The sequence below is a fragment of the Artibeus jamaicensis genome, unplaced genomic scaffold, assembly GCF_021234435.1.
Source record: "Artibeus jamaicensis isolate MK-2021 breed Jamaican fruit bat unplaced genomic scaffold, CSHL_Jam_final scaffold_833, whole genome shotgun sequence".
In the NCBI taxonomy this organism is placed as follows: domain Eukaryota; kingdom Metazoa; phylum Chordata; class Mammalia; order Chiroptera; family Phyllostomidae; genus Artibeus; species Artibeus jamaicensis.
In genome coordinates, this window is record NW_026522056.1 from 21,070,475 (window position 1) to 21,094,243 (window position 23,769).

At 44.9% G+C, this 23,769-nt stretch overlaps 1 protein-coding gene across 3 annotated transcripts in view; it reads left to right on the top strand.

Moving 5' to 3' along the window:
• The window catches only part of FAT1 (FAT atypical cadherin 1), a 124,826-nt gene that overhangs the window by 47,246 nt on the left and 53,811 nt on the right, over positions 1–23,769 (top strand). For all 3 annotated transcript variants that reach the window (XM_037128745.2, XM_037128743.2, XM_037128746.2), the window contains exon 3: positions 9,686–10,000. In XM_037128745.2, the coding sequence (XP_036984640.2) occupies positions 9,686–10,000 (315 nt within the window). The remainder of the gene's footprint in view (positions 1–9,685; positions 10,001–23,769) is intronic.

The window sequence follows — 23,769 nt, forward strand, 5'->3', positions numbered from 1 at the left end:
TCATTCGTCCCTGTAAGCCACCTTTTTGAGTGCAGGTACACATCTCCCTGTCTTTCCTCACAACGTGGAATTACAATTAATTTGTAAAGTTGCATCATAAAATTCAGGCGGAGATTTATAACCTAAGGAGGGTTTACTTGACCTTCATGTAAGAGATATTTATAACATAAATGGGAAATGGTTATGAAGGTAACTGGCTGTTAAAATACTGTTCTGCCCTTCTGAAACAGGTGTGCTTTCTTTTTCTTCTCTCCCTGCAGCTCCAGAGAGTAAATTATTCTTTATTTAACTACCTTTCCCATAAGACCCTGCTCTACTTTTCTTGGATTCTTTAGCACCTTGTCTCATGCCTGGCAGACAGTAGGAACCATGTGCTTGTTGAATGAATTAAACGAGATACAAATCAGTAACACCAGATTCCAGATTAGGATCCAGCCACTAACAATATTAATTTTTTTCTTTGATGGGAAGGATAATGTAGGATACAGGGTTTTTTTTACATCTGTTATTTAAGTATTAGGGACTTAAGACTTTATTTATTTTTAGAGAAGAGCAAGGGAGGGAGAAAGAGAGAGAAGGAAACATCAATGTGTGGTTGCTTCTTGTACATCCCCCACTGGGGACCTGATGCACAACCCAGGCATGTGCCCTGTTGGGAATCGAACTGGCGACCCATTGGTCTGCAGGCCGGAGCTCAATCCACTGAGCTGCACCAGCTAAGGCCAGATTTTTTTTTTTTAAGAGGGATGTTCCTTAAGAGACTAGTTTGTATCGGCACAGAACTTCCACAAGTGCCTTAAGATTTAGAACCCTGGACCTAGGGCGCCCCCTCAATATTGAAAGTCAGTCACAGCAGCTGCATTCCCAGCTGAGAGGTGATAGTCAGACAGCGATTTCAGTGTTACGCAATGCCGCAGACCCAGTGGTGTTTCACTGGACGCAGTTTACACTGCATCTCTGCATGACTGGTCTGGCAGAACAAGTACAGCGGCCTCCTGAATATATACAATCGTGTTAGACTCTTGGTTCCTGTGTATCCTTCCCCCTTTTTCATTCTAAAGGCGCTTGGTCCCCTGGATTCTTGACCTCTGTCCAGGGTTCCGTGTGGCCCACAGTGAGTCAGATTTATACTTTAAGTCATCTTGTTCCTCCCACCATGGGCCAGTGCTCATGACCTTCTGTTGATGGTGTCTGATTTTTTTCCCCATCAACGTGGTGGGTTTATTTATGGGCTTGCAAGGGAGGAACCAAGGCTTGAGAGTTGGACGTGGCTGTTGAGTCACACTCTGCCACCCCAGCCCACCCAACGGGACCCGCAGAGTGTGGTGGTGGGCTCTGGAGCTGGTCGGCCAGGTTGCCCACACACCTTCTCTGTAACTACTTGGGTAACTTACGCCAACTTGTGAACTTTTGAGTCCTAAACAAGTTAGTAAATGTAAAGCGCTCAGGTGGCTAACTGGTAACAGAATTCAGTAATTACTGATTAACTTATTACTGTTACAGGGCTGGGTAAAACGACTTTAGATCGGTGACTTTTTCAGCTGTAAACCTCTGCAGTCACATGTGGGAAATGGGGAAAGACCCCTGAGTTTACAGAATAATTGTGAGGGTTAAACCATGTAGCGTAGATCTGCATTTGGTGAGTGTGTGTCCAGTAAACACAGCGTAGGGAAAGTAATGACCATTGGTTTCTAAACAAACATCTAGGAACATTGCCAGCGACATGTGAAATGTTTCCTATGAATTTGAATGTCTCCAAAGGCCATCCGGTGCATGTACTTTTATCCAATTAATATGCGTTCAAATGATACTTTGGATACCCAAGGATGATGCTCTTTCAGAGAGCTTATCTGTGAAAGCCCTCATTAACAGCACTAATGACACTGATGTGGAAATCGGAACTTGAAATCATTTTTCAACAAAGCTGAAAACATAGCTTAGCAGAGCTGGGCATGGGAATGACTTCTCACCAAGCTAAAGAACTCCCTGAGCTTGACATACATGCTTAAAATCTGATTATGAACTTAATTAATGTAAAGTTCTAGTAAGTTTGTAAGTTGAAAAGCTTCCTCAGCTAATTTTAAAGTTATTGCAACTATTTTAATGGAACGAGTTGACAGATCTTCATTTTAATTAAAATGATTTCGATTGGCACTCTGAATAGCGAAGCAACGGATTGACAGCTGCCGTGTAAAAACACTTCCAGCGATTAACATACGACCTAATTCTGGGCAGTATGCTTAATTATAGAGTTTCCCAAACCTAAAACTTTGTAAGTGGTTTCATACATAAGTACTTTTGGAATATTAACTTGTTGGAGCTGTCAGAATATCCATTATTACATGTCTGCTCAGATTGCATGAAATAAATATTCAGAAATGAAATAGATAAATACTCGGTAATGGAAAGAAAATAAAACAGGAAGTTCATACTAACAAAACTTCTGGGAGACTGATGGCACTTATGTTCTATTTGGGTTTTTATGGTGTGCATTTAAAATACGGCTTGCTATTTGTAGCAGAATATGGCTTACAAATTGTATTGCTATTTACATGTTACGCCCTAATATAAAAAAATTTGTATATGCATGTTAGGATCTGTCAAGGTATGATAGATGAAGATAGAGGATAGATTTTGAAATATTTACAGCAGTGTCAGTCAATTCTAATATGTAATGAAAATGAGGAATTCGAAAATGTTTTATCACTTGAAGGAAACAAATTTTTTTTTTTTTTAAATTTTATTTAGTTATTTTTCAAGTACAGTTTTGTCTATTTTTCCCATCCCAGCCTCCCCTGCCCCTTGCTCCCCACCTCCCTCCCATTTCCTCCCCCCCCTTAGTTCTTGTCCCTGTGTCCTTCCTATTTGTTCCTCCAAATCCCTCCCCCCTTTTTCCCCCTTAACTTCCCTTCCTTCTCCCCTCTGGTCACTATCCCCTTGTTCTCTATTTCAGTGTCTTTGTTTTTTGGGTTTTTTTTTTCTGCTTACTTGTTTGTTTTGTTGTTTAGCTTCAAGAGTTGGAAGCAACCTAGGTGCCCATCAGTAAATGAATGGATCCAAAAATTGTGGTACATATACACAATGGAATTCTATGCTGCAGAGAGAAAGAAGGAGCTACTACCCTTTGCAACAACATGGATGGAATTGGAAAATGCATTATCACTTGAAGGAAACAAATTAATATTCATAATATGAGCTCTGATGGATACCTTTTTGTAAAAATTAAGTAGATTTAGAGAAAAATTGCAGAGATGTATAGACATCCCATAAAGCCCCCAGCCCACGCACGGTTTCCTCTATAATTAAGATTGCATAAATATGTATTCGTTATAATTAGTGAACCAGTATCGATACGTTCTTGTTAACAGAAGCCCACGGCGGACTCAGGCTTTTTCAGTGTTTCCGGGATGTGCTTTTTGTGGTCCTGCATCCCACTCAGGACGCTGCATTCCGCCCAGTGGTCACGTTTCCTTAGGATCCTCTGGGCTGTGACCATTTCTCACACTTGTCCTTTGGGGAGTGTCCTGTGCGCCACAGGGGCCTTCATAAGCACCCACCGCTCGCCAGCCCCTGAACAAAACAGACAGGAAATCCATGCCTTCCCAGGGCTTGCCTGTCAGCTGGGAGCTGGTAGTCTACTTTTTAAATTGACTTTGGGGATGAAAGAATGTCTTATCGTCAATTAATATTTAATGTAACCGTTCTGGGACTTCTGATTTTTTTCTTGAAAAAAAAAGTTGAGATGCCGTTTATGGATTAATTGCAGAAACATAGATATTGTATCTCTAGTGTGTTGAAGAGACCTTTGTTCTTTTATATTTGGGAAATACTTATTTCCAAGAGTTATTTGTTTGTGAAGAAACTGTACAATGGGAGGGAAGAATATTCAGTTCCTTGTTGCTGACACAGGGAAACGTCATCAAAAAACTCTGTCTTGCATTTGAGTTTATCTTGTGATTGACCAAGACAAGCTTTTCATGCAATTGCTGCTGAAGCTTGATTCCAGAAAAGTGAGGATATACCCAGACATGCACACAGATATCAGAAAGGCGGGCGGGGTGTATGGCAAATCTGTGTAGCCAGTCATTGCTGATTATAACTATTTTGGGTTGGAGTAGCTGAGGAATCTCAAAAGCAACATTTTGTTGAAAGCTTTGGCACTAGGTCTTGATAAGAGGCCAAGGCCTATTAAACAAAGAAAATAGGAAAATTCCAGGAATAAAGGTGTTCTGTGGCCATGGAAATTTGAGTCAGTTAGATTATTCTTGGCAGACAAGTGGCTACATACAACTCTATTTCTGCCCTAGAAATTACTATGTCAAAAGCAGCGTACTTTGTACATGTTAGTGGGAGGGGTGCTGGGTTTTCCTGTTGAGGGACAATTAGTGTTAACGGCAGCCCTGGCCATCAACGGTGGGGGGAGACATCAGTCACCGAAACCTGTCTTCGCTTTCGGACCACTCACTGGAGCACCTACTGTTGTCCCCTGTCACCTTTGAATAATCAGGCTTTAAGGTGCCATCCGTATCTGTTTAATTGAATATATGGACATTAATGAATCCTTCTAGAAAGAAATTTAGTGAGCTACATTTTTGGCTACCTTGGCCAGGCTCTTTGAACAATTTCATTCTTCCTTCTCTCGAGTTTTTCCACTGTGTTCACCTTTGAAGTCAATTTCCATAGTGACACCTGGTGGTGGTTTTGGAATCCTAGAGAGCATGTTTTTGGAATGATAGACATTTTTACTTCACAGCTTTACCTTTCAGCTTCTTTCTGTTTTTGTTTTTGTTTTTTTCCTTATTAACAACCTTTCCTGAGAATGTCTTCATTGTATTCTTGAGATTGGAAAGCTATGCAGTTACTTATGTAATGTCTCATTAAAGCAAAGATATGAAATCCCTCATAAGGTGGCAGAGGAGTTCCTATCACAAGGTTGTTTTCTGAGCTCAGAGGATACAATGTATAGAATCAACACAGCAGCATCCCCACCCCGCCTGCTACTGGGCACTGTAGCCTGTGGTGAGAAAGGGGTCGTTTTTTGCGTACTCCTTCTGGCAGCCTTTCCGCTTACAGCATCAGTCCTCTTGTCCCGCAGGAAAGCCCGGGCTTACTTATTACCTAGTTTGGTCCTATGTTTCAGGAAATGAAAGAGGAAATAAAAAATAGGAGTGGAGATGGCAGAGAAAGAAGGAAATATAGACAGAAAGGAGAAGACCACAGAGTTTGTATATGGATGTATATATGTGCCAGATAAGATACAGTATTATTGCGTGTATGGGTTAACGGAAAATGTATGTTAAACTAGAGCTTAAATACGTACAGTTTTTATTGCTTCCTTAGAGAATTGTTTCAGGAAAACTGAATTCATGACCCGGTATGCAAAAAGTAGTTCCTGAGAGTTGGATGCTAACTGATTGTGCATTGAGAAAAGTAAGAATGAGGCAGAGTTTTGAGAATAGATGCAGTGGGTTGATTGATTCATTTTCAGTGACGGGTAGGGGTCTAGTATCCTTGTTCTCCTATATTAAAGGTGCTAACCAGAAGTCTTCATAATACGGTTTTGAACATTTGTTTCTCTTTTGCGCATTAAGGTAACTGCTGAAGTTCCAGAAGAAGTCCATCTGTGTAAATGCTAGGTGTGCCCTGGGAAGGACTGGGAACAGAAGTGCGGGAATGAGAACTTAAAGTGACGGAGTAAATGCTGTTTGGTACGACATCTGGATAGTTGGGGGCTGGTCCCCTCAGAAACCAGGACCCCTGTGATCCTGATGAGCCCCTGATTAAGGAGGTGTCTCACTCCGGAGTCTAGAACCCGTGTGTTTAGCCTCCTGGAGTTGGGTGAATCATTTCATCTTTATTTAAAAACAAGAGAGTTGCCCTGAGGACTTCTGAGGACTTGCCAGTCTGCCATCCTTGATTCCAAGATGCTGAGCCTAGGTCCACTACTCGTCTTTTCTTCCCAGATTACCTAGAGTTTCTCTAGCCTTTCTTGAACTCTTGTACTTTTCCTGGAATCCAGACGGGACCACAGTGCAGGGGCTTCAGTCTGTGCCTGGGGGTCTTGGGGGGATGCATCTTGTGACCAAACACACAGATTTGAAAAGCAGAATGCAAAATAACCTTGCATGTGTCTGTACTTTTCCCTGCCTACTCTGTGTGTTTAGTACAGCGTTTAGAATTAGAATCCACAGTTAGAATAACACGTTAGGCGCCTGACCCTGAACCGCATGACCAAGCCCGGTCCTTGGATCTTCTCTCCTTTAGTGTCCTATTCCACCAGTTGAAAACTCCTTGTGGCCTCATCCTTCATGGGGGCAGTGCCCTCCCCCGTGGTCCCCAGCATCCCAGGTGCTGTGGGTGGGTGACAGTGATGCTGTGGCTCACGAGGGTCTAGGCTGCGGCGGGGCGCCTGTGTTCCAGAATCAGACTGTCTACTGAGATCCCAGTTCTACCAAGTAACTGCCGACCACGGCCTTGTTCCTTACACTCTGAAGCCTGGGCAAGTTGATTGCTTTATCGGAGCTGCTGCTGCCTCCTTTGTGAAGCTGGGGTGAAAGTCCTACAGATTTCGGGTTCTTTAAACCACTCGGTGCAGGTAGAGGACCCAGAGAAGTCCTTGGCACACAGCAAAGAGCAGTAGCACTAAAGTATCACAAACACAATAAATATGCTTGTGTTAATATGAATTTGAGCATTTTAATGGTTAGAAGAGATTATTCAGTGTGCTGTCCTTCCCCTCTGACAGTGAAAAATTTTCTTCAGAGTTACCCATAAGCTATATTAAATAATTTTGTTTGTTCTTCCTTCTGTAAGGGTGTGGTAATTAAAATACATCAAAACATAACCATCTTAGCAGTTGCTGTCAAATGTAAAACTATAGCCCCTGAATGAATGAAATACGAACCTCTGAGCATCTCAGTTCTGCGTAGTTAATATTTAAATTGCTAATGAATACAATCTTAGCTTTCTTCCATATCTAAGCAGAGCTACTTTGCTGCGTCCCTTTTAACCTTTATTACTATCCAGAGGTTACCTGGCATTCAGAAGCTCCCCTTCTTAACACGTCTAGGGGGTCGTGCGGAGAAGGCATGGCTGCTACCCCGTTGCCAGGCAGGTTGGGAGAGCGAGGCTGTGGGCGGCCGGGGCCCCGCCCCTCACAGTGCAGCTTGAACACCACCAGGCCAGACTCAAGGTGGAACACGCTGGGAGATGAGTAGCTGGCTTGGCCTGTAATTTCAGCCCCATAGTATACTTTCATTTTATGTTTTCCCCTTCCATCCAGACCCCAGAGAAAACCACCCTGTACGAGAACAAACACCGAATACATTCCTTCTGAACATTGCCATGTTAAAAAATGGATGGACTATCAAGTTCAACTTGCCTTTCAGAGTCTTCACTCTGAGTTTCGATACTGCACTTTTGTCACGGGAACAATAGGACGGATGGAATTTTGCTGGCACTGGAGTCAGAGAGTCATGGTCTCTGAACTGTGACCCCGGGAAGTGCCCCATCCCTCTTCCCCTGGGCTTGGCATCCTCGGTGCGGGGGCAATAACAGTGCCTACACAGGCAGGTTGGAGACAGGCGTGAATGAAGTGATGTCTGCAAGACGGTGCTGGTGCTTGGCTTTTCCATAATTACTGTTGTCATCAAATGCCTACAAATCACAGTTAGAGGGATGCAATTTTTAAAAGTGGAGAGCAGCACAAACTGTTCAAGGATTAGGACTCAAAAGAGGTGAAGACAAGCACGGTGTACCCGTCTTCTTGAAACTTTCTAATAATACTTCATCCGCCAGATGAATTATGTTACACTTTAACGACACGGCAGAACACAAGAGGAGTGCGTGTGCGTTCATTTGTTACTGTGTAAAACTAGGAGAGAGAGCACGCTGGTATTCCCTGACTGCTTTGCTTCAGCTGGTGGGGGTCATGAAAAAACAAAAGCAGCAGAGAGGACTTTGTTTTTCGTTACTAAGAGCACTCTCCTTTCAAGCTAAAAACCTTGTTTTAGTAATTTAGTGAGAGGGTGCATAGGCTGCATTTGGATCAGAGGAAAAGGAAAATGTGTTTGAGTTTATCCGAAAGTTGTCTTTGCTGCATACAGACACCAGTTACTTCCTTTTTATTTAAAAGTTCTGACACTTTATTTTATAATTCTTTGAGTGGTATTATAGACCCATTTATAAACTTAAATAGTTACTTATTTGAGGTAGTGCATAGGAGAAAAATCTCACTTATTTTGCATATTAGATAATATCTGACATTTCGAAAAAGGTTTATAACTTACAAGTAGCAAACTTAACTAAATAATAAAACGTAAATAATAAAATGTTTACTGCTATTCGGCAGCATTATAATTACTATCACTTTGTTAATTCTTAAACCTTCAAAACGAAAAGGCATTAAGTGGGAAATTCCAGTGATTTAATTGAAGGGTGTAGGATTCCAAAGTCCAGCCTGGACCACAGAGTGTTGAACCCCAGAAGGGGCTCTGCTTCGGAATGGTTACCACACCAGAGCACATGCAGCCAGGTACTGGGCGTGTCCTGGGAGAGCCGGAGGGCACGGTTACACCTTGGGCTACAAAGGCTGGGTTTGCCTAAGAGGAGGGGCTGTCCTCACCAGTCACCACCCTGAGGAGGGGTTCATCCTGGGATCAAGTGAGGGTTCGACTAATTTCAGAGGCTGGGCCGCAGGGGTACACATGCCCCCTTTTTTGTGATTTACATGACTCCATTTTTCACTAGTTGACTTAATGAGATTTGAGTCTTAGTTTGGGTCCTAATGGAGGACTTTTCTGTATCAGCTCCAGTTAAGATGTGTATTCATTTTCGTTCATTCATTTAAGGAATGATTACTGGGCTTTGGGTAAGGTGCTGGGTGTGCTGATATTTCAGAAGCCTGTGGCCTCCGCCTTTTCGGTGCTTACGGTGTAAGAATTTGTGTTCTGAGCACTCTGGTTCAGAGTGAGGAAAAGAAACCAGAGGTTTGTATGCACAGGAGACCTGAGCAATCCCGTACTCTGAACTTTGAAAGGCCATCCTCCAGGTTTCTGAGCTGTCATAAAGGGTGTGTCTGCCCAGCTGAGCAGTGGAGAGTCGTTTGCTCCATCCTCTTCCTCTAAACTCTAGCAGAAGGTCCCGTGGCATGGCGGGGGGGGGGGGGGGGCAGAGGTGCTATACTGTGGGGACTCAGGTCTGGGCTGGGGCTCCCTGATTAACATCCAGAAAAGTCAACCAGTCTTACCCCACCATAAATTTCACCCTTGGAAAAGCAGAGTAGTCGGCCATGAGATGGGCTCCTACTACCCATCCATCTCACTGGGTGGTTCTGAGACTTGAACGAGACAATATCTGTAAAGTGCTTCCCACAGTGCTTTGCACCTGGTACTAATGATGATGACAAACACTTTAACAGCCAGTGTTAGGTGCCAGGTCCCGTTCTGATGGTCACGTGCCTGTGGGTTTATTTAGTCAGCCTCTGAGGAACACGCCATCATCAGCATTGGTTTATCAGAAAAGGACTTGGTGAGGTCGAGATCGGCCAAGTTGCTGCAGATCCCACAGCCGTGACGCGTAGCCCTCAGTAAGTCAGAGTTGGCCCGCAGGGTGACACTTTCTCGGCGCGGCAGTTTTTGTCGTTGTTGTTGACGTGCTTCTCCACGTTTGTCTTCCTTCCCGCTAGGCGTCATCGAGACTTCTGATCGCCTGGACCGCGAATCCGCCTCCCACTACTGGCTGACGGTCTACGCCACCGACCAGGGTGTCGTACCTCTGTCCTCGTTCATAGAGGTCTACATCGAGGTAGAAGATGTCAACGACAACGCGCCGCAGACTTCAGAGCCGGTGTACCACCCAGAAATCGTGGAAAATGCCCCCAAGGATGTGTCGGTTGTCCAGATTGAAGCCTTTGACCCGGATTCTAGCTCCAGTGACAAGCTGACATACAAAATCACAAGTGGAAATCCTCAAGGGTTCTTCTCAATACACCCGAAGACAGGTGCGTGTCCTCTCCTGATGGGGGACTTAAAATACGACTTCCCACGCTTCTTTAGTTTCTAATGAGTGGTTTTCCTCTTGAGCTATTCAAAGCAAGTCTTCAGCCAATGACAATTTAATCCACACCTGTTTCTCTTTTTAAGTTGCTTTTGTAAAGCTATTTTATGATTTTGCTCATTCGTCAAGTTTTACGTGAAGTTTAAAAAGCAAAGCTTGTCTCAGTAGTAGCTCCTCAATTAGTGATGTTTTCTTAAACTTACTGCAAATTCTTCTGCCGTTAAGTATTCCAATTTTTTAAGAAGATTTTATTTATTTATTTTTAGAGGGGGGGGAGGGAGAAAGAGAGGGAGAGAAACATCAGTGTGTGGTTGCCTCTTGCACACCCCCTACTGGGGACCTGCCTGGTAACCCAGACATGGGCCCTGACTGGGAATTGAGCCAGCGACTCTTTGGTTCACAGGCTGGGACTCAACCCACTGAGCTACACCATCCAGGGCCCAATTTCCTGAACTACTTTTTTTGAGGAATATCACGAATTTATTTCACAATTCACAGGTGGTTTTCGTTGTTGTTGTTACAGCATTGGGAACTTTTTCACGGAGCAGTGCTGAGCCTCCCTCCGCAGGCAGTAAGGAGCCAGGTTAAACTGTAGGCTGGGAACAGTTACTTTCTTGAACTGACAACCCAAGAGTTCCCTCTGTTTTCTCTTCTCAATGTCTGACCCCCTGCTTCTAAGCAGATGGCTTCTTGGCTCCAAAATCCTTGCAAACTTCTAATCCTTGTTCTTTCCTATTGGAGAAGGCACCTACTTTTTGCTCAGTCCTCAGTTTTTATTGTTGTAGTTGTTTATTATTTAGCACAGACAGAGGTCCAGCCTACCTGTGGCGTGTGCAGTGAAAGCCGGCTGCCACTCATGCGTGAACACGTGGACTCAACTCTCTTCAGCTTCCTGATTAAAGTTGAAACAAGAGCAGTTTATTTGTCGGAAAATAACGCTTCTCATCAAATAGATCACTGGCCTCTGAGCCCAGATGTGTCTGTGATTCGGTGCTTCTCTGTGGAGCCTCATCCCGAATCCCAAAGAAGTGGGTGTGCTCTGGCTTACGAACCCCCGTCCTATTCTGCTCACCCTGCCTGTCCTCATCCTTGGGGGGGGTGCTGGGCCATCTGTTCATTTCCTGCTGTCCCTGTGGTGTATGTCAGGGAAATAACACACAAACGTGAAAGTTACAGAGGCATGCTCAGCTTCCTTAGCAGTCTTTCTTCTCCCTCTTCTGTACCATTTTTATTTCGTAACTGCTGGATGTGAAGGAAGGCATTCACCAGGCGGCAAGAAACATGCACTCCATGTCGGTGTACCCAAATGTCTGGAAAGACACCTGATAGACATTGTGTGTGTGTGTCTGTGTGTGTGAGAGAGAGAGAGAGAGATTCATGTCTTCAAAAGCATGTGAAAATGTTAGTTTTAAATCTCTTGTCAGTGTATTTCAACCTGTCATTCAGAGACTCTTTCTTGAGAGTTGGAAATAAACATCGGTTCAAGATGGATGTCTTAGGATTTTCTTGTGCTTTGAGATAGTTCGTAATGCCCTCCTCTTGGCTCACATGCTGATGTCCTGCTCTGATAGAGAACAGCAGTGAGGTCGGAGTCCCAGAAAACCAGTCATTGATGGAGGAGCCGTAGAAGAACTTAATTATAGAGAAGAGCAGTGGGAGCTGAATGGTTTTTCTTTGGGAAGCACAGTAGGCTGGGTTCGGGCCCTGCGCCGGTGGAAGAGAGGGCTGGAATTAAGCGATTACACGAGAACAGGGAGACTTGAAACACATCTCTAAATGATTAATTAAAGGCTTGTTTAAGCAAAACAGTTGCCGACTCTGTTTACTGCACAAGCAGCAACTCAGTCCAGCCTTCTTTTTGTGAAATCAACGGAAAGAAAACTATGAGCTAAAAAACTAGAGGGCACTACCAAATATAAAACAGGAAAAGGTACAATTTTGAAAGAGGATTTCAGAGTTAAACTGTTTGCCAGAAAGCAAGGGGTGGGGGCGGGGCAGGGTGTCACAGGCCTTGAGAAACAGAAAAATCTGGACGTTAAAGCCCTGAAATGGTAATTCACGAATGTAAATGCCTTCTTCTAAAACTTATTTGATGAATTGGACTTAAAAATATTTTTCATTTTTCTCATGGTGTCTATCTTTTAGATTAGGGTAACTGTTCTGTTGAAGAGACAAGCAAGAAAGCCATAAATGACCTTTTGACTATAAACATACAGAGGTCTGGACAAAATGTCTATTTGAGGAGCGAGAGAAGGAAGAATCTGCAGGGAGTTCTGTGCGTTAGGGCTCTTTCGGGGAGCCTTGAAACCCTCATTATCTCTGCCCGGGCCCTCTGAAGTGATGATATCACTGCCGTGTTGTTGGGTCTTGCGGCAACGGGATTAGCGTGGCATTGCCACCCCCTTAACCGTCCCTCCATCCTGCAACTCTCAGGAAGAGCTGTGTGCAGAGACCTCTTCCTTATTAATAAATAACAGCAGGGAGACCCAGTCCCCTCCAGAGCCCACAGGCAGCTGGCAAAAGCCTGGGTGGGAAGCACACGCATTCTGCCTGCAGAACAGCCAAAGAAGATTCCCGAGGATCACGAACAAGCTTTATTTCCTTCTGGGCTGAAGGCAGGTAACAGCGGAGAGTAACTGTAGTTCTCCACTCTGCTTGCTGTGTGCATGGGGGTGTCTGTCCTGAAGGATGTTACAGACTGCGCGGGTGGTGAAGTCTGATCCCTCCACCAGTCACCCAGCGTTGTGTCAGACCGAGAAACCGCTGTATTTTCCCATGGGCATCGTTAAAGAATATAGTTACTGTGGCTTCGCAAGGTCTAGAGGACTCTATTGCCTCAACTCAGCAGAAAAGTTGGGCCTGGTCCTCAGGGTCCAAAGTGGAATGCTTCCAAGTATACTTCTTTCTCAAAACTTCTAAAGCTGACTTCTTTTTAATAGGTAGTCTAGTATTATTGGAGGCCAGATTGCGGAAGCCGATGAAAGACAATCTGGCGGAGAAAGTTCCCGTGACGAGCTGGCCCCGACCACCAGCTGGGGACCCTCCATCCTGTTGCTTCATGATTAATGGCTGAGTGAGAAAGTTACTGGGCTGGAAACGGAGAGGCCTGGGCCGCAGTGTGGCTTTCCCTCCAGGATCCCGGGGAAAAGGGGCTCCCAGGTCCTTCCCTCCTGTGGTCGGTGATGAGTGCGTTTGCACGCCCATCAGGGCACAAGTATGCAGAGCACACAGCGCACTCAGAACCTCGGGTGGGAGAGATGCCACGGCTGCTCTCCCTCACCCAAGTTACCTTTGCTCTGTTACCTGCACAGGTGATAACACACGTGTGCATCTCCTCTGGATACACAACGTCGGTGAAGTACAAGTCCGGCTGGCCCCTTAGTGGGGAAGGTACATTTAGGACCCCAGCAATGGTCCAGCTGGCTGGAGGAAGCCAGTGCACGTTGCCACTCTGGCCATTCGTTAGTGCATCCAGGGTGTGCTGAGCTTCTGCCCTGCGCTCTGCACACTCAGAGATGCTCCGAAGGAGGGTGGTCTGCCTGCGAGAGAGAGCAGAGGGACCCCGGGGGTCCAGGGTAGTGTGCGGCAGGCTCGGATCCACACTCCTGCGGCAGCAGGCAGCACGCCGGTGTGGTGGGAGTAGTAAGGGGACCAAGGTCTCTGGGGTGAGCTCTGGGGCTGGATGCTGAAGGTAGTGAAAGTGAGCGGATGGCCAGGGGGGAGGTTGGACATCATGTTGGGGGACGCTTGGAAGCAGTGGTGAGTTCATGGCCAAGAGATGGAGTTAAATGACTGTGTGGGAGAACAGCTGTGCTGGATGGAAAACCTTCAACACCAGACTAAGGGTGAACGAATGACTTCTATGTGATTTTTATAAACAGTGACCCATTTTCAAGAGTCTCCATGCAGCCCCTGGGAACACGTCATGTAAACATAAATCCTCTGAGCTCACTGAGCCGCTTTGGGGGGGGGAAGAATCCCCCGCGGCAGCCTTTTCTCCTTTTGTCTTAAATGGCAAAAAAAAAAAAAAGCAAAAGAAAATAAGACAGAAAACCTTCTTAGGACTGGATTTGATCATCTGAATTTTGGGTTCTAAATGACAAGTTTGAAGGGACATTTTCGAATGTTTATCTTTTAGCCAAAGTCTTCCGTGCTTGATGATTGTGCCAGGAACCATCCTTCTGTGTGTCAGATGGTTCTTATTACGCTGCTTTTCTTTTCCAAGGTGAACAGGCAAAAGAGAGTTGATCTGTTTTTCCCTTTTCTGATACACACGCGTTTGTCGACACCAGAATTCTTTATAACCTTGTTTTGTTTATGTCCAGTATCAGTTTGGGTACATTTGCTTCTTCTGGTATAAATCGTGCGCATGTTCAGGATGGGAGACTTATGATAAGAGGATAGAACGCGAGGTTTTCTGAACCTTCACAGCCCCAGCCCCTGCGCACAAGTGCGTCACTCACAGCTTCCTTTGCAGTATGTCAAGGACAGCGAAGAAGGGGAGTCCAGGACCGTGGGGGCCAGTGTGGGCTTCACAGGTTTCATTGTCCACGAGTGACCTCAGGAAGCTGAAATGACCCGAGTAGAGCATCTGTTTAGTCTGTGTTATCAATTTGAACTTTTGAGGAGTTTATGCAACTGAAAATGGGCAGATAGTTTTTGAAGTGTTCCTTTAGAAAAGACCATTGTTTTTATTCTCTTATCTGCGTGTTTGGTTTTTTCCATGGTTAGGGCACAGAGTAAGTGTTGCCTTTCCTTTTTGGAACGTTTTGTTGAAGTATAACAGACATACAGTAACAGCACATGGTTAACGTCCCCGGTCTGACGTGTTGTGATAAAGCTGTGAAACCCTCACAGTCGAGCACAGTCATACTCATGCCTCCAAAAGTGTCCCCTTCCCTCACCGGTTTCCTCCCCGCTCCCTTTCTGTCCCACCCCCAGGCCACCACTGATCCGCCTTCCATCCCTGCATACCAGTCTGCATTTTCTGAAATCTTAGATAAATGGACCCACGTGGTGTGTGCGCTCTCTGTGCTGAAGCTACTTCCCTCGTCATATTTGCTTTGTGACACAGGCACGTTGCAGTGAGTCCCCACACCAGTCCGTCCCTCTCGTCACCCTACACATCCCTCCTGTGGGTGTCCTGCAGCTTGTTCACGCAGTCACCTGTTGATGGGTGTTGGTGGCCGGCCTCTGTTCGGCCGTCACACGTAAAGCCACTGTGAGCACTGGAGAGTTAAGGCCCTGTGAGGACCTAAACCTCCATCGCTCCTGGTCGTCTGCTTGGAAGCTGTCTCGAGGCCGCAGGTCCCTCACCTCCCATGTTTCCCTCCTGTTGGGACCTGCCATCTGTCTGTGACTCTCAGATGAGCCACTGAGCATTGTTTCATTTGGCGTTTCGTTTGTTTCCTGTTGGAGGGAGAATCTGATGATTCATTCCCTGGCTGGAAGTGGAAGTTCAACGGTTGCTTTTCAATCTGAAAAAAAAAATGCTTATTTAATTTGCCATAAATATGCATGTACTGTTAAAACCTCATTTAACAAATAGTATAAAGATTCTTTCTTTTAAGAGATTTTATTTATTTATTTTTTTGGCGGGGAGGCAGAGAGGGAGAATTTTTAACACAGATGGGAGCGTACTCCGCACAGGGCCGTGGGGCCTTCCCCCGCCAGGGCTGGATGCTGGGCTGCAGGAGAACGACTGAATTACGGCTGTTGATGGGCTTGCCGCGTTGTTGCACAAATAGAGGTGCCTGTGCGTGTGCCCTTCACTACTCATTCCCCTGAGCCACTGATTTTACACTGCCTAGTAAATGGAGTTTTTAATACCTTCTCATTCATTGGTTACATCTTCCTGGTCGGAAACGGATACACCGCCAAACAGTTTTCCCATGGTTACAGATGAATTCGTCAGGAGTGTGTGTTAGCAGCGATGGAGGCCTCCACTCTGCACGTGTGTGCATCTGTGTGCGCGGGACTGATCTGTGTCAGCTCGGGCATCTTCACGAAGTGTGTGTAGGCTCCTCAGCTGCTGCGGGAACTGTTTCTCTCTGCTTGACAGACGTAAAAATGGCTTCAAAACAGTTTGGAGAAGGGCCATTCAGAGTCAGGGGCAGTGAGAGGGATGGACAGCTTTTGTGCGCTGTGCTTTGGGTGTTACCGGCAACCTCGCCTACATAATCTTACAGGAAACCCTGTGAGGTGGGCACAGGCTATGGATACCAACGGTCCGCTCTCTGCCCCATTTTACAAATAGTTATACGACTTCCGAGACCTCAAGGCCACCTGGGTGTGGCAGCCGGAATGATGGGAATTTCCTACTGGCAGCGTCTGGTTGCACCTTCCCAAGTTCACTCTCTGGGCCTCTCGGTTTGGGATGCGAATGTGGTTTGGGAGCCCGTTCTCCTGGTCTTTGTATTAGGAATTGCTGTGTAATGTACTTGTTTCTTCAGACCGAAAATAACAGTGCTTCACAATAACATTGGGTGTTTAAACGTAGTTTTATTGGCTGTGTTCTGCCAGCATCGTTGAACTTTTTCTGTAAAGGGCCAGTGACCATTTTAGGCTTCGCAGGTCGAGCCATCTCTGTCACTGCATAACAGAGGCAGCCATGACGACAGGGAAGTGAATGAGCACGGCCAAGTTCCAATAGAACTTTATCGACACTGAAATTTGAATTCCATGCACTTTACATGCTGTTTATCATAATACATTCTTCTTCTTCTTCTTCTTTCAACCATTTAAGACTGTAAAAGCCATTCCGAGCTAGCAAGGTGTACAAAAACAGTTGGCAGTAGTGTTCTGATTCCTGATAAGTGGATGTGGTTACCAGTCAAACCACATTGTGGATTTATATTTGAAGGGTAGACCATTTGATATTCCTGAACTAAAAACTGAAAATTTTCCTGTTTCCTTAGCAAAGTGAATGCTTTGCAAAAGATGGTCTGCGTTTTGCTTCTCCAGCATGTTAAACTTACTCTTTAGAGAACAGCAGCTGGAATGTGAGTTACCAAAGGTAAAATCTCAGAGAAGATGTAGCATGTTCGTGATAGGCTGTGAGTCTGACTTCTACTGTGAGAAATATTCCTCATTAGAAGCTAAAATATTTCCGAGTTCTGAGATTTGTCCCACTCCTTTGTGCTGCTGTCTCAAGAATGACGCCAGCTTCCACAATTGGCTGCCTGTGTATACTTACCAAATCTTTGCCATTTTTTGCATTTTTTGCATTCTTTTATTCTCAGTTGAGATATTAATGCTGAAATGTGCTTTGTAGAGGGCAACTTCATACAAAGCCTGTTTTTTGTTTATTTGTTTCCATGTAGGGTAGAGTATTGAATATAGAACTGTTTTCTGTTCGATATGGGAACTGATACGTGGTTGCAGGTAGATGTCTGATACATACTGGTATGTATCTACTTTCTATGTAGTATTTCCCAAAGCGTGGTAAAGCTGTGAAATGCTGTCAGAGCTAATAGGTATACTCATCCATGTTCTAGTCCAGGGCCACATTGTAACTGGTTCTTTTCCTCCATCAAAGTAAACAGCGTTTTATTGTGGCTGGAACGGAGGCCAAACAAAGGGCAACAGGAAGGAGTTACAGCTGCAAACCACTTCCAGGGGTTTCCGGGAGCATTTGATGGCCGCAAAGGGAGGGGACAGGGACCAGTCCCTTCACAATGGCAGGAATTCGGTTTTTTTTTAGATAAGTTTACCTATTTGTAGTTGTTTCCCCAAAGATCTTCAAATACTGTAAGGACGAATCTGTAGATTTTGCCTACCTCTTCTTCTGCTCACTTTTAAATTCGATAGTGAAGTCTGTTATCCCACAAGTCTGGAAAGTCAGATTTTATTCGGTGTTCTTCCTCCTTCACAGGCTGAAACGATGACATGCTTCCCTCCTAGAACCTGTGAACACTGAATTCTTAGGATTCAGGTGGTATTCTGTTTTTCTTTTTTTTTATTTTTATAAGATTTTATTTATTTATCTTCAGAGGGGAAGGGAAGGAGATAGGGGGAGAAATATCAATGTATGGTTGCCTCTCCTGTGTCCCCTGCTGGGAACTGGCCTGCAACCCAGGCATGTGCCCTGACTGGGAATCAAACCGAGATCCCCTAGTTACAGGCCCGAACTCAATTCACTGAGCTACACCGGCCAGGGCCTGTTTTTCATTTTTTAACACGTTGCTCAATATCATTTGCTAAATCATTTTAAGGACAAGTTTTCTAATATTTTGTATTTACGTGCCTAAGGGCAGTTAGCCTTTTCCTTTTCTTTGTCAACATGGGTTGACCTTAAATGTGGGTTGTGTTTCTTTTTCTCCGTCCCTGCTGTATCTGACATTCATAGGAGTGACGAAGGCAGTTTCCAATATATCACATTTGGCTTTCGATCTCATGTTTATATTAGGTTTCGATGCCATCAGCTGCCAACAAGAAAGAGCTATTAGGATAGAATTAGAACTGGAAGAGAAGCCTGGAGATTTCTGAGTGTAAATTGCTGCTCAGCCACTTCCTGTGTGACTTAGTCGTTCGATCTGTTTTATGGGGGTTGCTACGGGGCTCTGGAAGTTTGAACCTCGTGAGACCCGAGCTCCTCCCCAGGCTGGACCGTCTGTGAACAGAAGTCCATTGTGGGCTCCCAGCCTAATCCACTCGGCGCCAGGACTGCAGGGGCAGACGTTAGCTGTCCACAGGGCCACAGCTGCCCGGGGACTCCCGGTAGGCTGTGGTGAGATACGGTCTCAGGGAAGCCCCTAAATAAAGACAGCTCCGCACTGTGCAGTGTCTCTGGGCTCGGGGTCTGAAGCCCCCCGGGGGCTGGACGTGGAGTGATAACTGTAGGAAAAACTGAACATTCGGTTTCATCTTGCAAGGCCATTCATGTCTAGAATAGTGGGGCTGGGGGAGCGATGTCCAGCGTCCCGGCCTGCCTTTGCGGGTCTGCTCTGCCTGTTTTCAGTGTGGGTGCTGGTCGCACCGGTGTTTGGTGGGGGTGCAGTCCAGGCTCAGGTCCCTGGGGGCCAGGACCACCCTGTACTCTTACTGTAGCCACCAGAGAACCCAACACCATACTGAATGTGTGGTTGCTGCCCAGTGCTTGCTTTCCGATTGACTGACACCGGTTTTAAAAATCACCAAAATGCATATGATTTCCATTTCACCTGTTCAAAGAGAAGGCTTAGGAAGTTGGAACGGAAAACCGCTGTCCTTGGTTTTAGTGCCTGTCCCTCCTGCTGCCTGTGGTGCCCCCTGTCCAGCCGCTGTCCAGACCTCAGGACTTGAGCTGTGGTCTTTGTAAAGTGCAGTAGAGAGCCCTGTTCTGAGAGCATCACAGCTGGCTGGGTAGAGCTCCGGAGACGAGAATGTCCCATGGGAAAGTGGGGACAGAGTGACGGTCATGTGCTGCATGGCACCTCCTGCTTCCCCATCTCACTGTGCTTTGCTTGCTTTCATAATTTAGTTTAAAAATTAGAAAGATTATCAGTTGTGTTGCCTTCTGTATTTTCCATACATCTGATGAGTTGTGGTAGTTTCTGACAGCTTAACTGACTCAAAGCATGTATATTTCAGTAGTTACCATGAACATTTAAAAATAGATAACTTCTAACCTCTCGTGTATTTTACATTTATTTTAGAGTTTATGTTTTTTTTCTTGGTGGCAGGCATTTTATTGTTGTTTCTTAACCCATCTAAGAAGAGAGGTGAGGGATCACATCGGCCGAAGTGGGAAGGAGAGTTCAGAAAAATGCAGGGCGAGCCCAGGTGCATGTTTTCTGACTGAAGAGAATATTTTATTGGGTAAAAAAGTATTTCTGAAAACTTTTTTTAAAAGATTATTTATTTATTTATTTTTAGAGAGAGGGGAAGGGAGGTAGAAAGAGAGGGAAAGAAACATCACTGTGTGGTTGCCTCTCATGTGGCCCCCATTAGGGACCTGGCCCAAAACCCAGGCATGTGCCCTGACTGGGAATCAAACCGGCAACCCTTTGGTTTGTAGCCCGTGCTCAATCCACTAAGCTACACCAGCCAGGGCTGAAAACAAACAAAAAAAATTAATCTCACTGTACCCCAAGCCCCACGTTGCTTGAACTCTTATAAAAACAGAGAAATTGTTTTGGTTTATTCAGATAAAAGGGTCTTTGCTGATTTTCTGTTACAACTTTGTAATTAGGACTTTGTATTTTATGGGTCTTCAGCTAGTATTTATAATTGCTGTTATGGGGTTACTGGAAAATATTTAGCCAGTTTTTATCTCACTATTTTATTTTGGGGAAGGAAAGAATGTGATAAATGACAATATATTTGGTGATACGGCAGATGCACGAGTGAGGCCTGTTTTTTATATTAATTAAAAAATTAAGACATCTCATTCGGGGTTCGCAGCCAGAGCTGTTTAGGAGCCCCCCACTCCCAGGCTGAGGCTGCCTGCTTCCTCCTCCCTCCAAGTTCAAGGCAACCAATGAACTTGTTAGTTGGAGCACTTCGTACATTCTGACCCAAAATCATCTCTGGGCTTGAGACTCTATCTTTAATCCTCTGCCTTTTAATAGTCTCATATGTAGAATAATGCCCTATAAAGTCACAAAATGTGTCAACTGAAAACAATATTATTAATAGAAGGTGATGATGTTAATATAGTACAGAATACAACAGGAGTGATTTTCTTTGGATTATGGAATTGTTATTCTTATCTAACTCTTCTCTCTTTTTAGGGGGGTATTCTTTCAATAATGTTGTTTGATATTCAAATAAAAAGGTGTATTAAAGCTCTAAGGCTACCGTAACAAAATGCCATAAAACAATACGAATGTATTCTCTCACCGTTCTAGAGGCCAGAAGTCTGAGGTCAAGGTGCTGGCGGGGCCACGCCCCCTCGGACATCTCCAGGGGTGGCCCCTTCCTCTCCTCTTCCTGCCTCTGGTGGCTCTTGGCGTTCCCTGGCTGGGGGCAGCCTTGGTCATCTCTGTCTCTGTCTCCGTCTTCACCTGGCCACCTGTCCTGTGTCTTCACTGCATCCTCTTCTGCTGTTCTCTTAAGAGGACACTTAATAGAATCTAGGACCCACTCAAAAAGTAGGACAAGCGCAAGCAGATGCTTGATTGTGTCATTCACACAAGACTCTTCTTCCAAATAATGTCATAGTCACAGATTTTAGGTTGGACATACCTTTTGGGAGAGGCCAGCATTAATGCACTACCAACGCCGTTTCCAAAACGAAGGAAAAAGGAACACCGTTTAGGGTTGCTGTTTCATCTTGCAAACACTACATTTTATTTAGCTTACATTTTTAAAGGGTTTACTGATGCGGGCCAGTCGTCAAAGATTTGTCAGGAAGATTCTGGGAGGTGGTTTAGGCTTTGATGAATACCTTAAGAGCAGCGGGCTTCTTCCTGCAGACTCTCTGGGCCTTTTCTTCAGAGGGATTTCTGCCCCGCTAGCGCTGGTCCTCGGGCGCCATCTCTCCTACGTTCATAGTCCTGTCACAGCTCTCTGGGTCTCATGGTATTCTGACATACTTCTTGTTCCCGAATATGGGCCATAGTGGTGAGGAAAGGGGCAAAAACCTAATTCTGTGTTGAAGAAACTGTTTAAGTAAGAGGGTGTGGAATTTTTTCAATGTCTTTAAGCGCTGGGCCCCAGATGTCCGGTGTGGGATGGACCACCCAAGCACCTGGACACCTCTGTGAAACCGTACAAGGTGGGTGCTGTGAATGGAAATTCACATGAACGGGGATTCTGATTGGTCGGAGGGAAGGGAGGGAGTTCAGCTCTCGCTTCTTCTGCTGCGCCCCTCTGGTTGCAGTGGCTGGTGTACCAGAGAAACTCGAAACATTTTCTTTGGTAAGAGCTCAACCCTGGCTCCGACTCTGCTGCTCAGTCTGACTTCCAGGAATTAATTTAATATTCCTGCACCTCATTTCCTTGTTTTTAAAGTGTAGGATTTGGGCTATAAGATTTTAAAAGACCCTCTGGCTCTAGCAAACTTACTTTTACAGTAAAAGGACATTTTAGAGTATATGATACATTTCATTACATTTTTGCTTCAAAAACATTAGCAGAAATTTAAAAGATATGCCACTGTAGTAGTTCTAAGAAGTGTTAATTTTTTATAGGCATTACCTAATATTTGAGGGTCTAAAATTTTTTCCAGCCTAACATTAGTTTTCAAGCAATAAACATTTCTATATTCTTTCACTCTGACCTTTAAAATATTTTACTGTTTAAATTTCTTTAAATGATGCACTCGTTAAAAGCAAAACATCACCACAATAAAGAAGTATACACAGTAAAACATGGAAGTGCCTTTTTCTCTTTTCTCCTCTTCCTTTGGCCCACCTGTTCTGTCTCCCAGGAGTAACCAGAGGTAATAAATTGGGGTTTAACCTTTCAGGAAGCTGTGAACACATATTACGTTAATGTGGATCCTGACGGGCAGGATCCGTGTGTTGTGGCCACAATGAACAAATTCACATGGACTACAGAGTCCCGTGGAGAAAAGGGGACAGCATGGCCGCTCTCTGAGTGAGAGAGGGGGCCCCGACCCCAGCCTGGACAGGCTTTTATTGCTTTTCTGGGTACATTACATTGAGGATGGTCCTCATTTACTATGCACAGGTTCCGGTTCGCTGTAGGTGATTACCTTTTATAGATAACAAAGGAAAGAATGTTGATAATTACTTCAAAGAGAAGGATGTTACAGATCAAGGAGGAAAGTGGTTGAACTGGTTACACTCCATACTTGGGAGTGTTTAGCACAGCCTTTAGGAAGTTGCAGTAAACCCTTTTGCCTCCATTCAGGGTGAGGGAGTTTTAGCAAAAGCAAGTCTCATAGCAGCCTAGGTACAATGCAGGCCTGATTCCCCACGGGAGAACCTATCTCTGGGTATGGCTCCTGTGGGCCAGACCTCGCTCCCCACTGGCTTTTACGAGTGGGAGCTGGGCTACATTCCCACGCCACGTGGAATGGTTCCCTATATCATGTGTCATGTATGTTGCCATTTTGATTTCTGTAATATGCTTTGTGTAAAAGTTGCTTGAGCAATATTAAGTTTTCTAATCTATTCACTGGAGTATTATTATTGTTTTATTGTAATTGTTGCTACTTCTTAAAGCATATAAAATATCCTGGTATCAATCTCTGCTAAAGTAGGGGTTAAAAGTAGAAGTTTAGAAATTGAATTCTATAGTCTGGTGGTAACAAGAACTGAAGAAGTTACCCTGTCCGCTCTGAAGATGCCGGAGGTTTATAAATACTCCCTAATGCCAAATGGGCTGCAGTTCAAGTTCTTCAGGTCAATGAAGAGAATATAGTTAGGAGATTCAGAAAAATCATTGGGGAAAGCGGCTGCAAATAGGGTAGCTCGAGCACATGCCTGTGGCCCAGGGTGTCAGAAAGTGCTGTGATGAGTGAAACATTGTGACAGAGATGGGGAGTCCCAAGGATACTTGCCAAAGGAGCCAGGCTTTGCGGAGAGAATGTTCCCGTCCCAGAGCCATGGGAGAAGCTCATGTGTTCTCACTGAATCATTTCATTGTCTGATCATTATGTATATTGAATGTATAACTATAATTTATACACTTATAGTTATTTATAGGAATTAAGAGCTTGGACTCTGGGATCAGACAGACTGGGGTCAGGTCTCAGCTCTGCCATTTACTGACCTTGTGACCTTACCTTTCACAGCCCCAAGTATCTTTAAAATGAAGATAGTC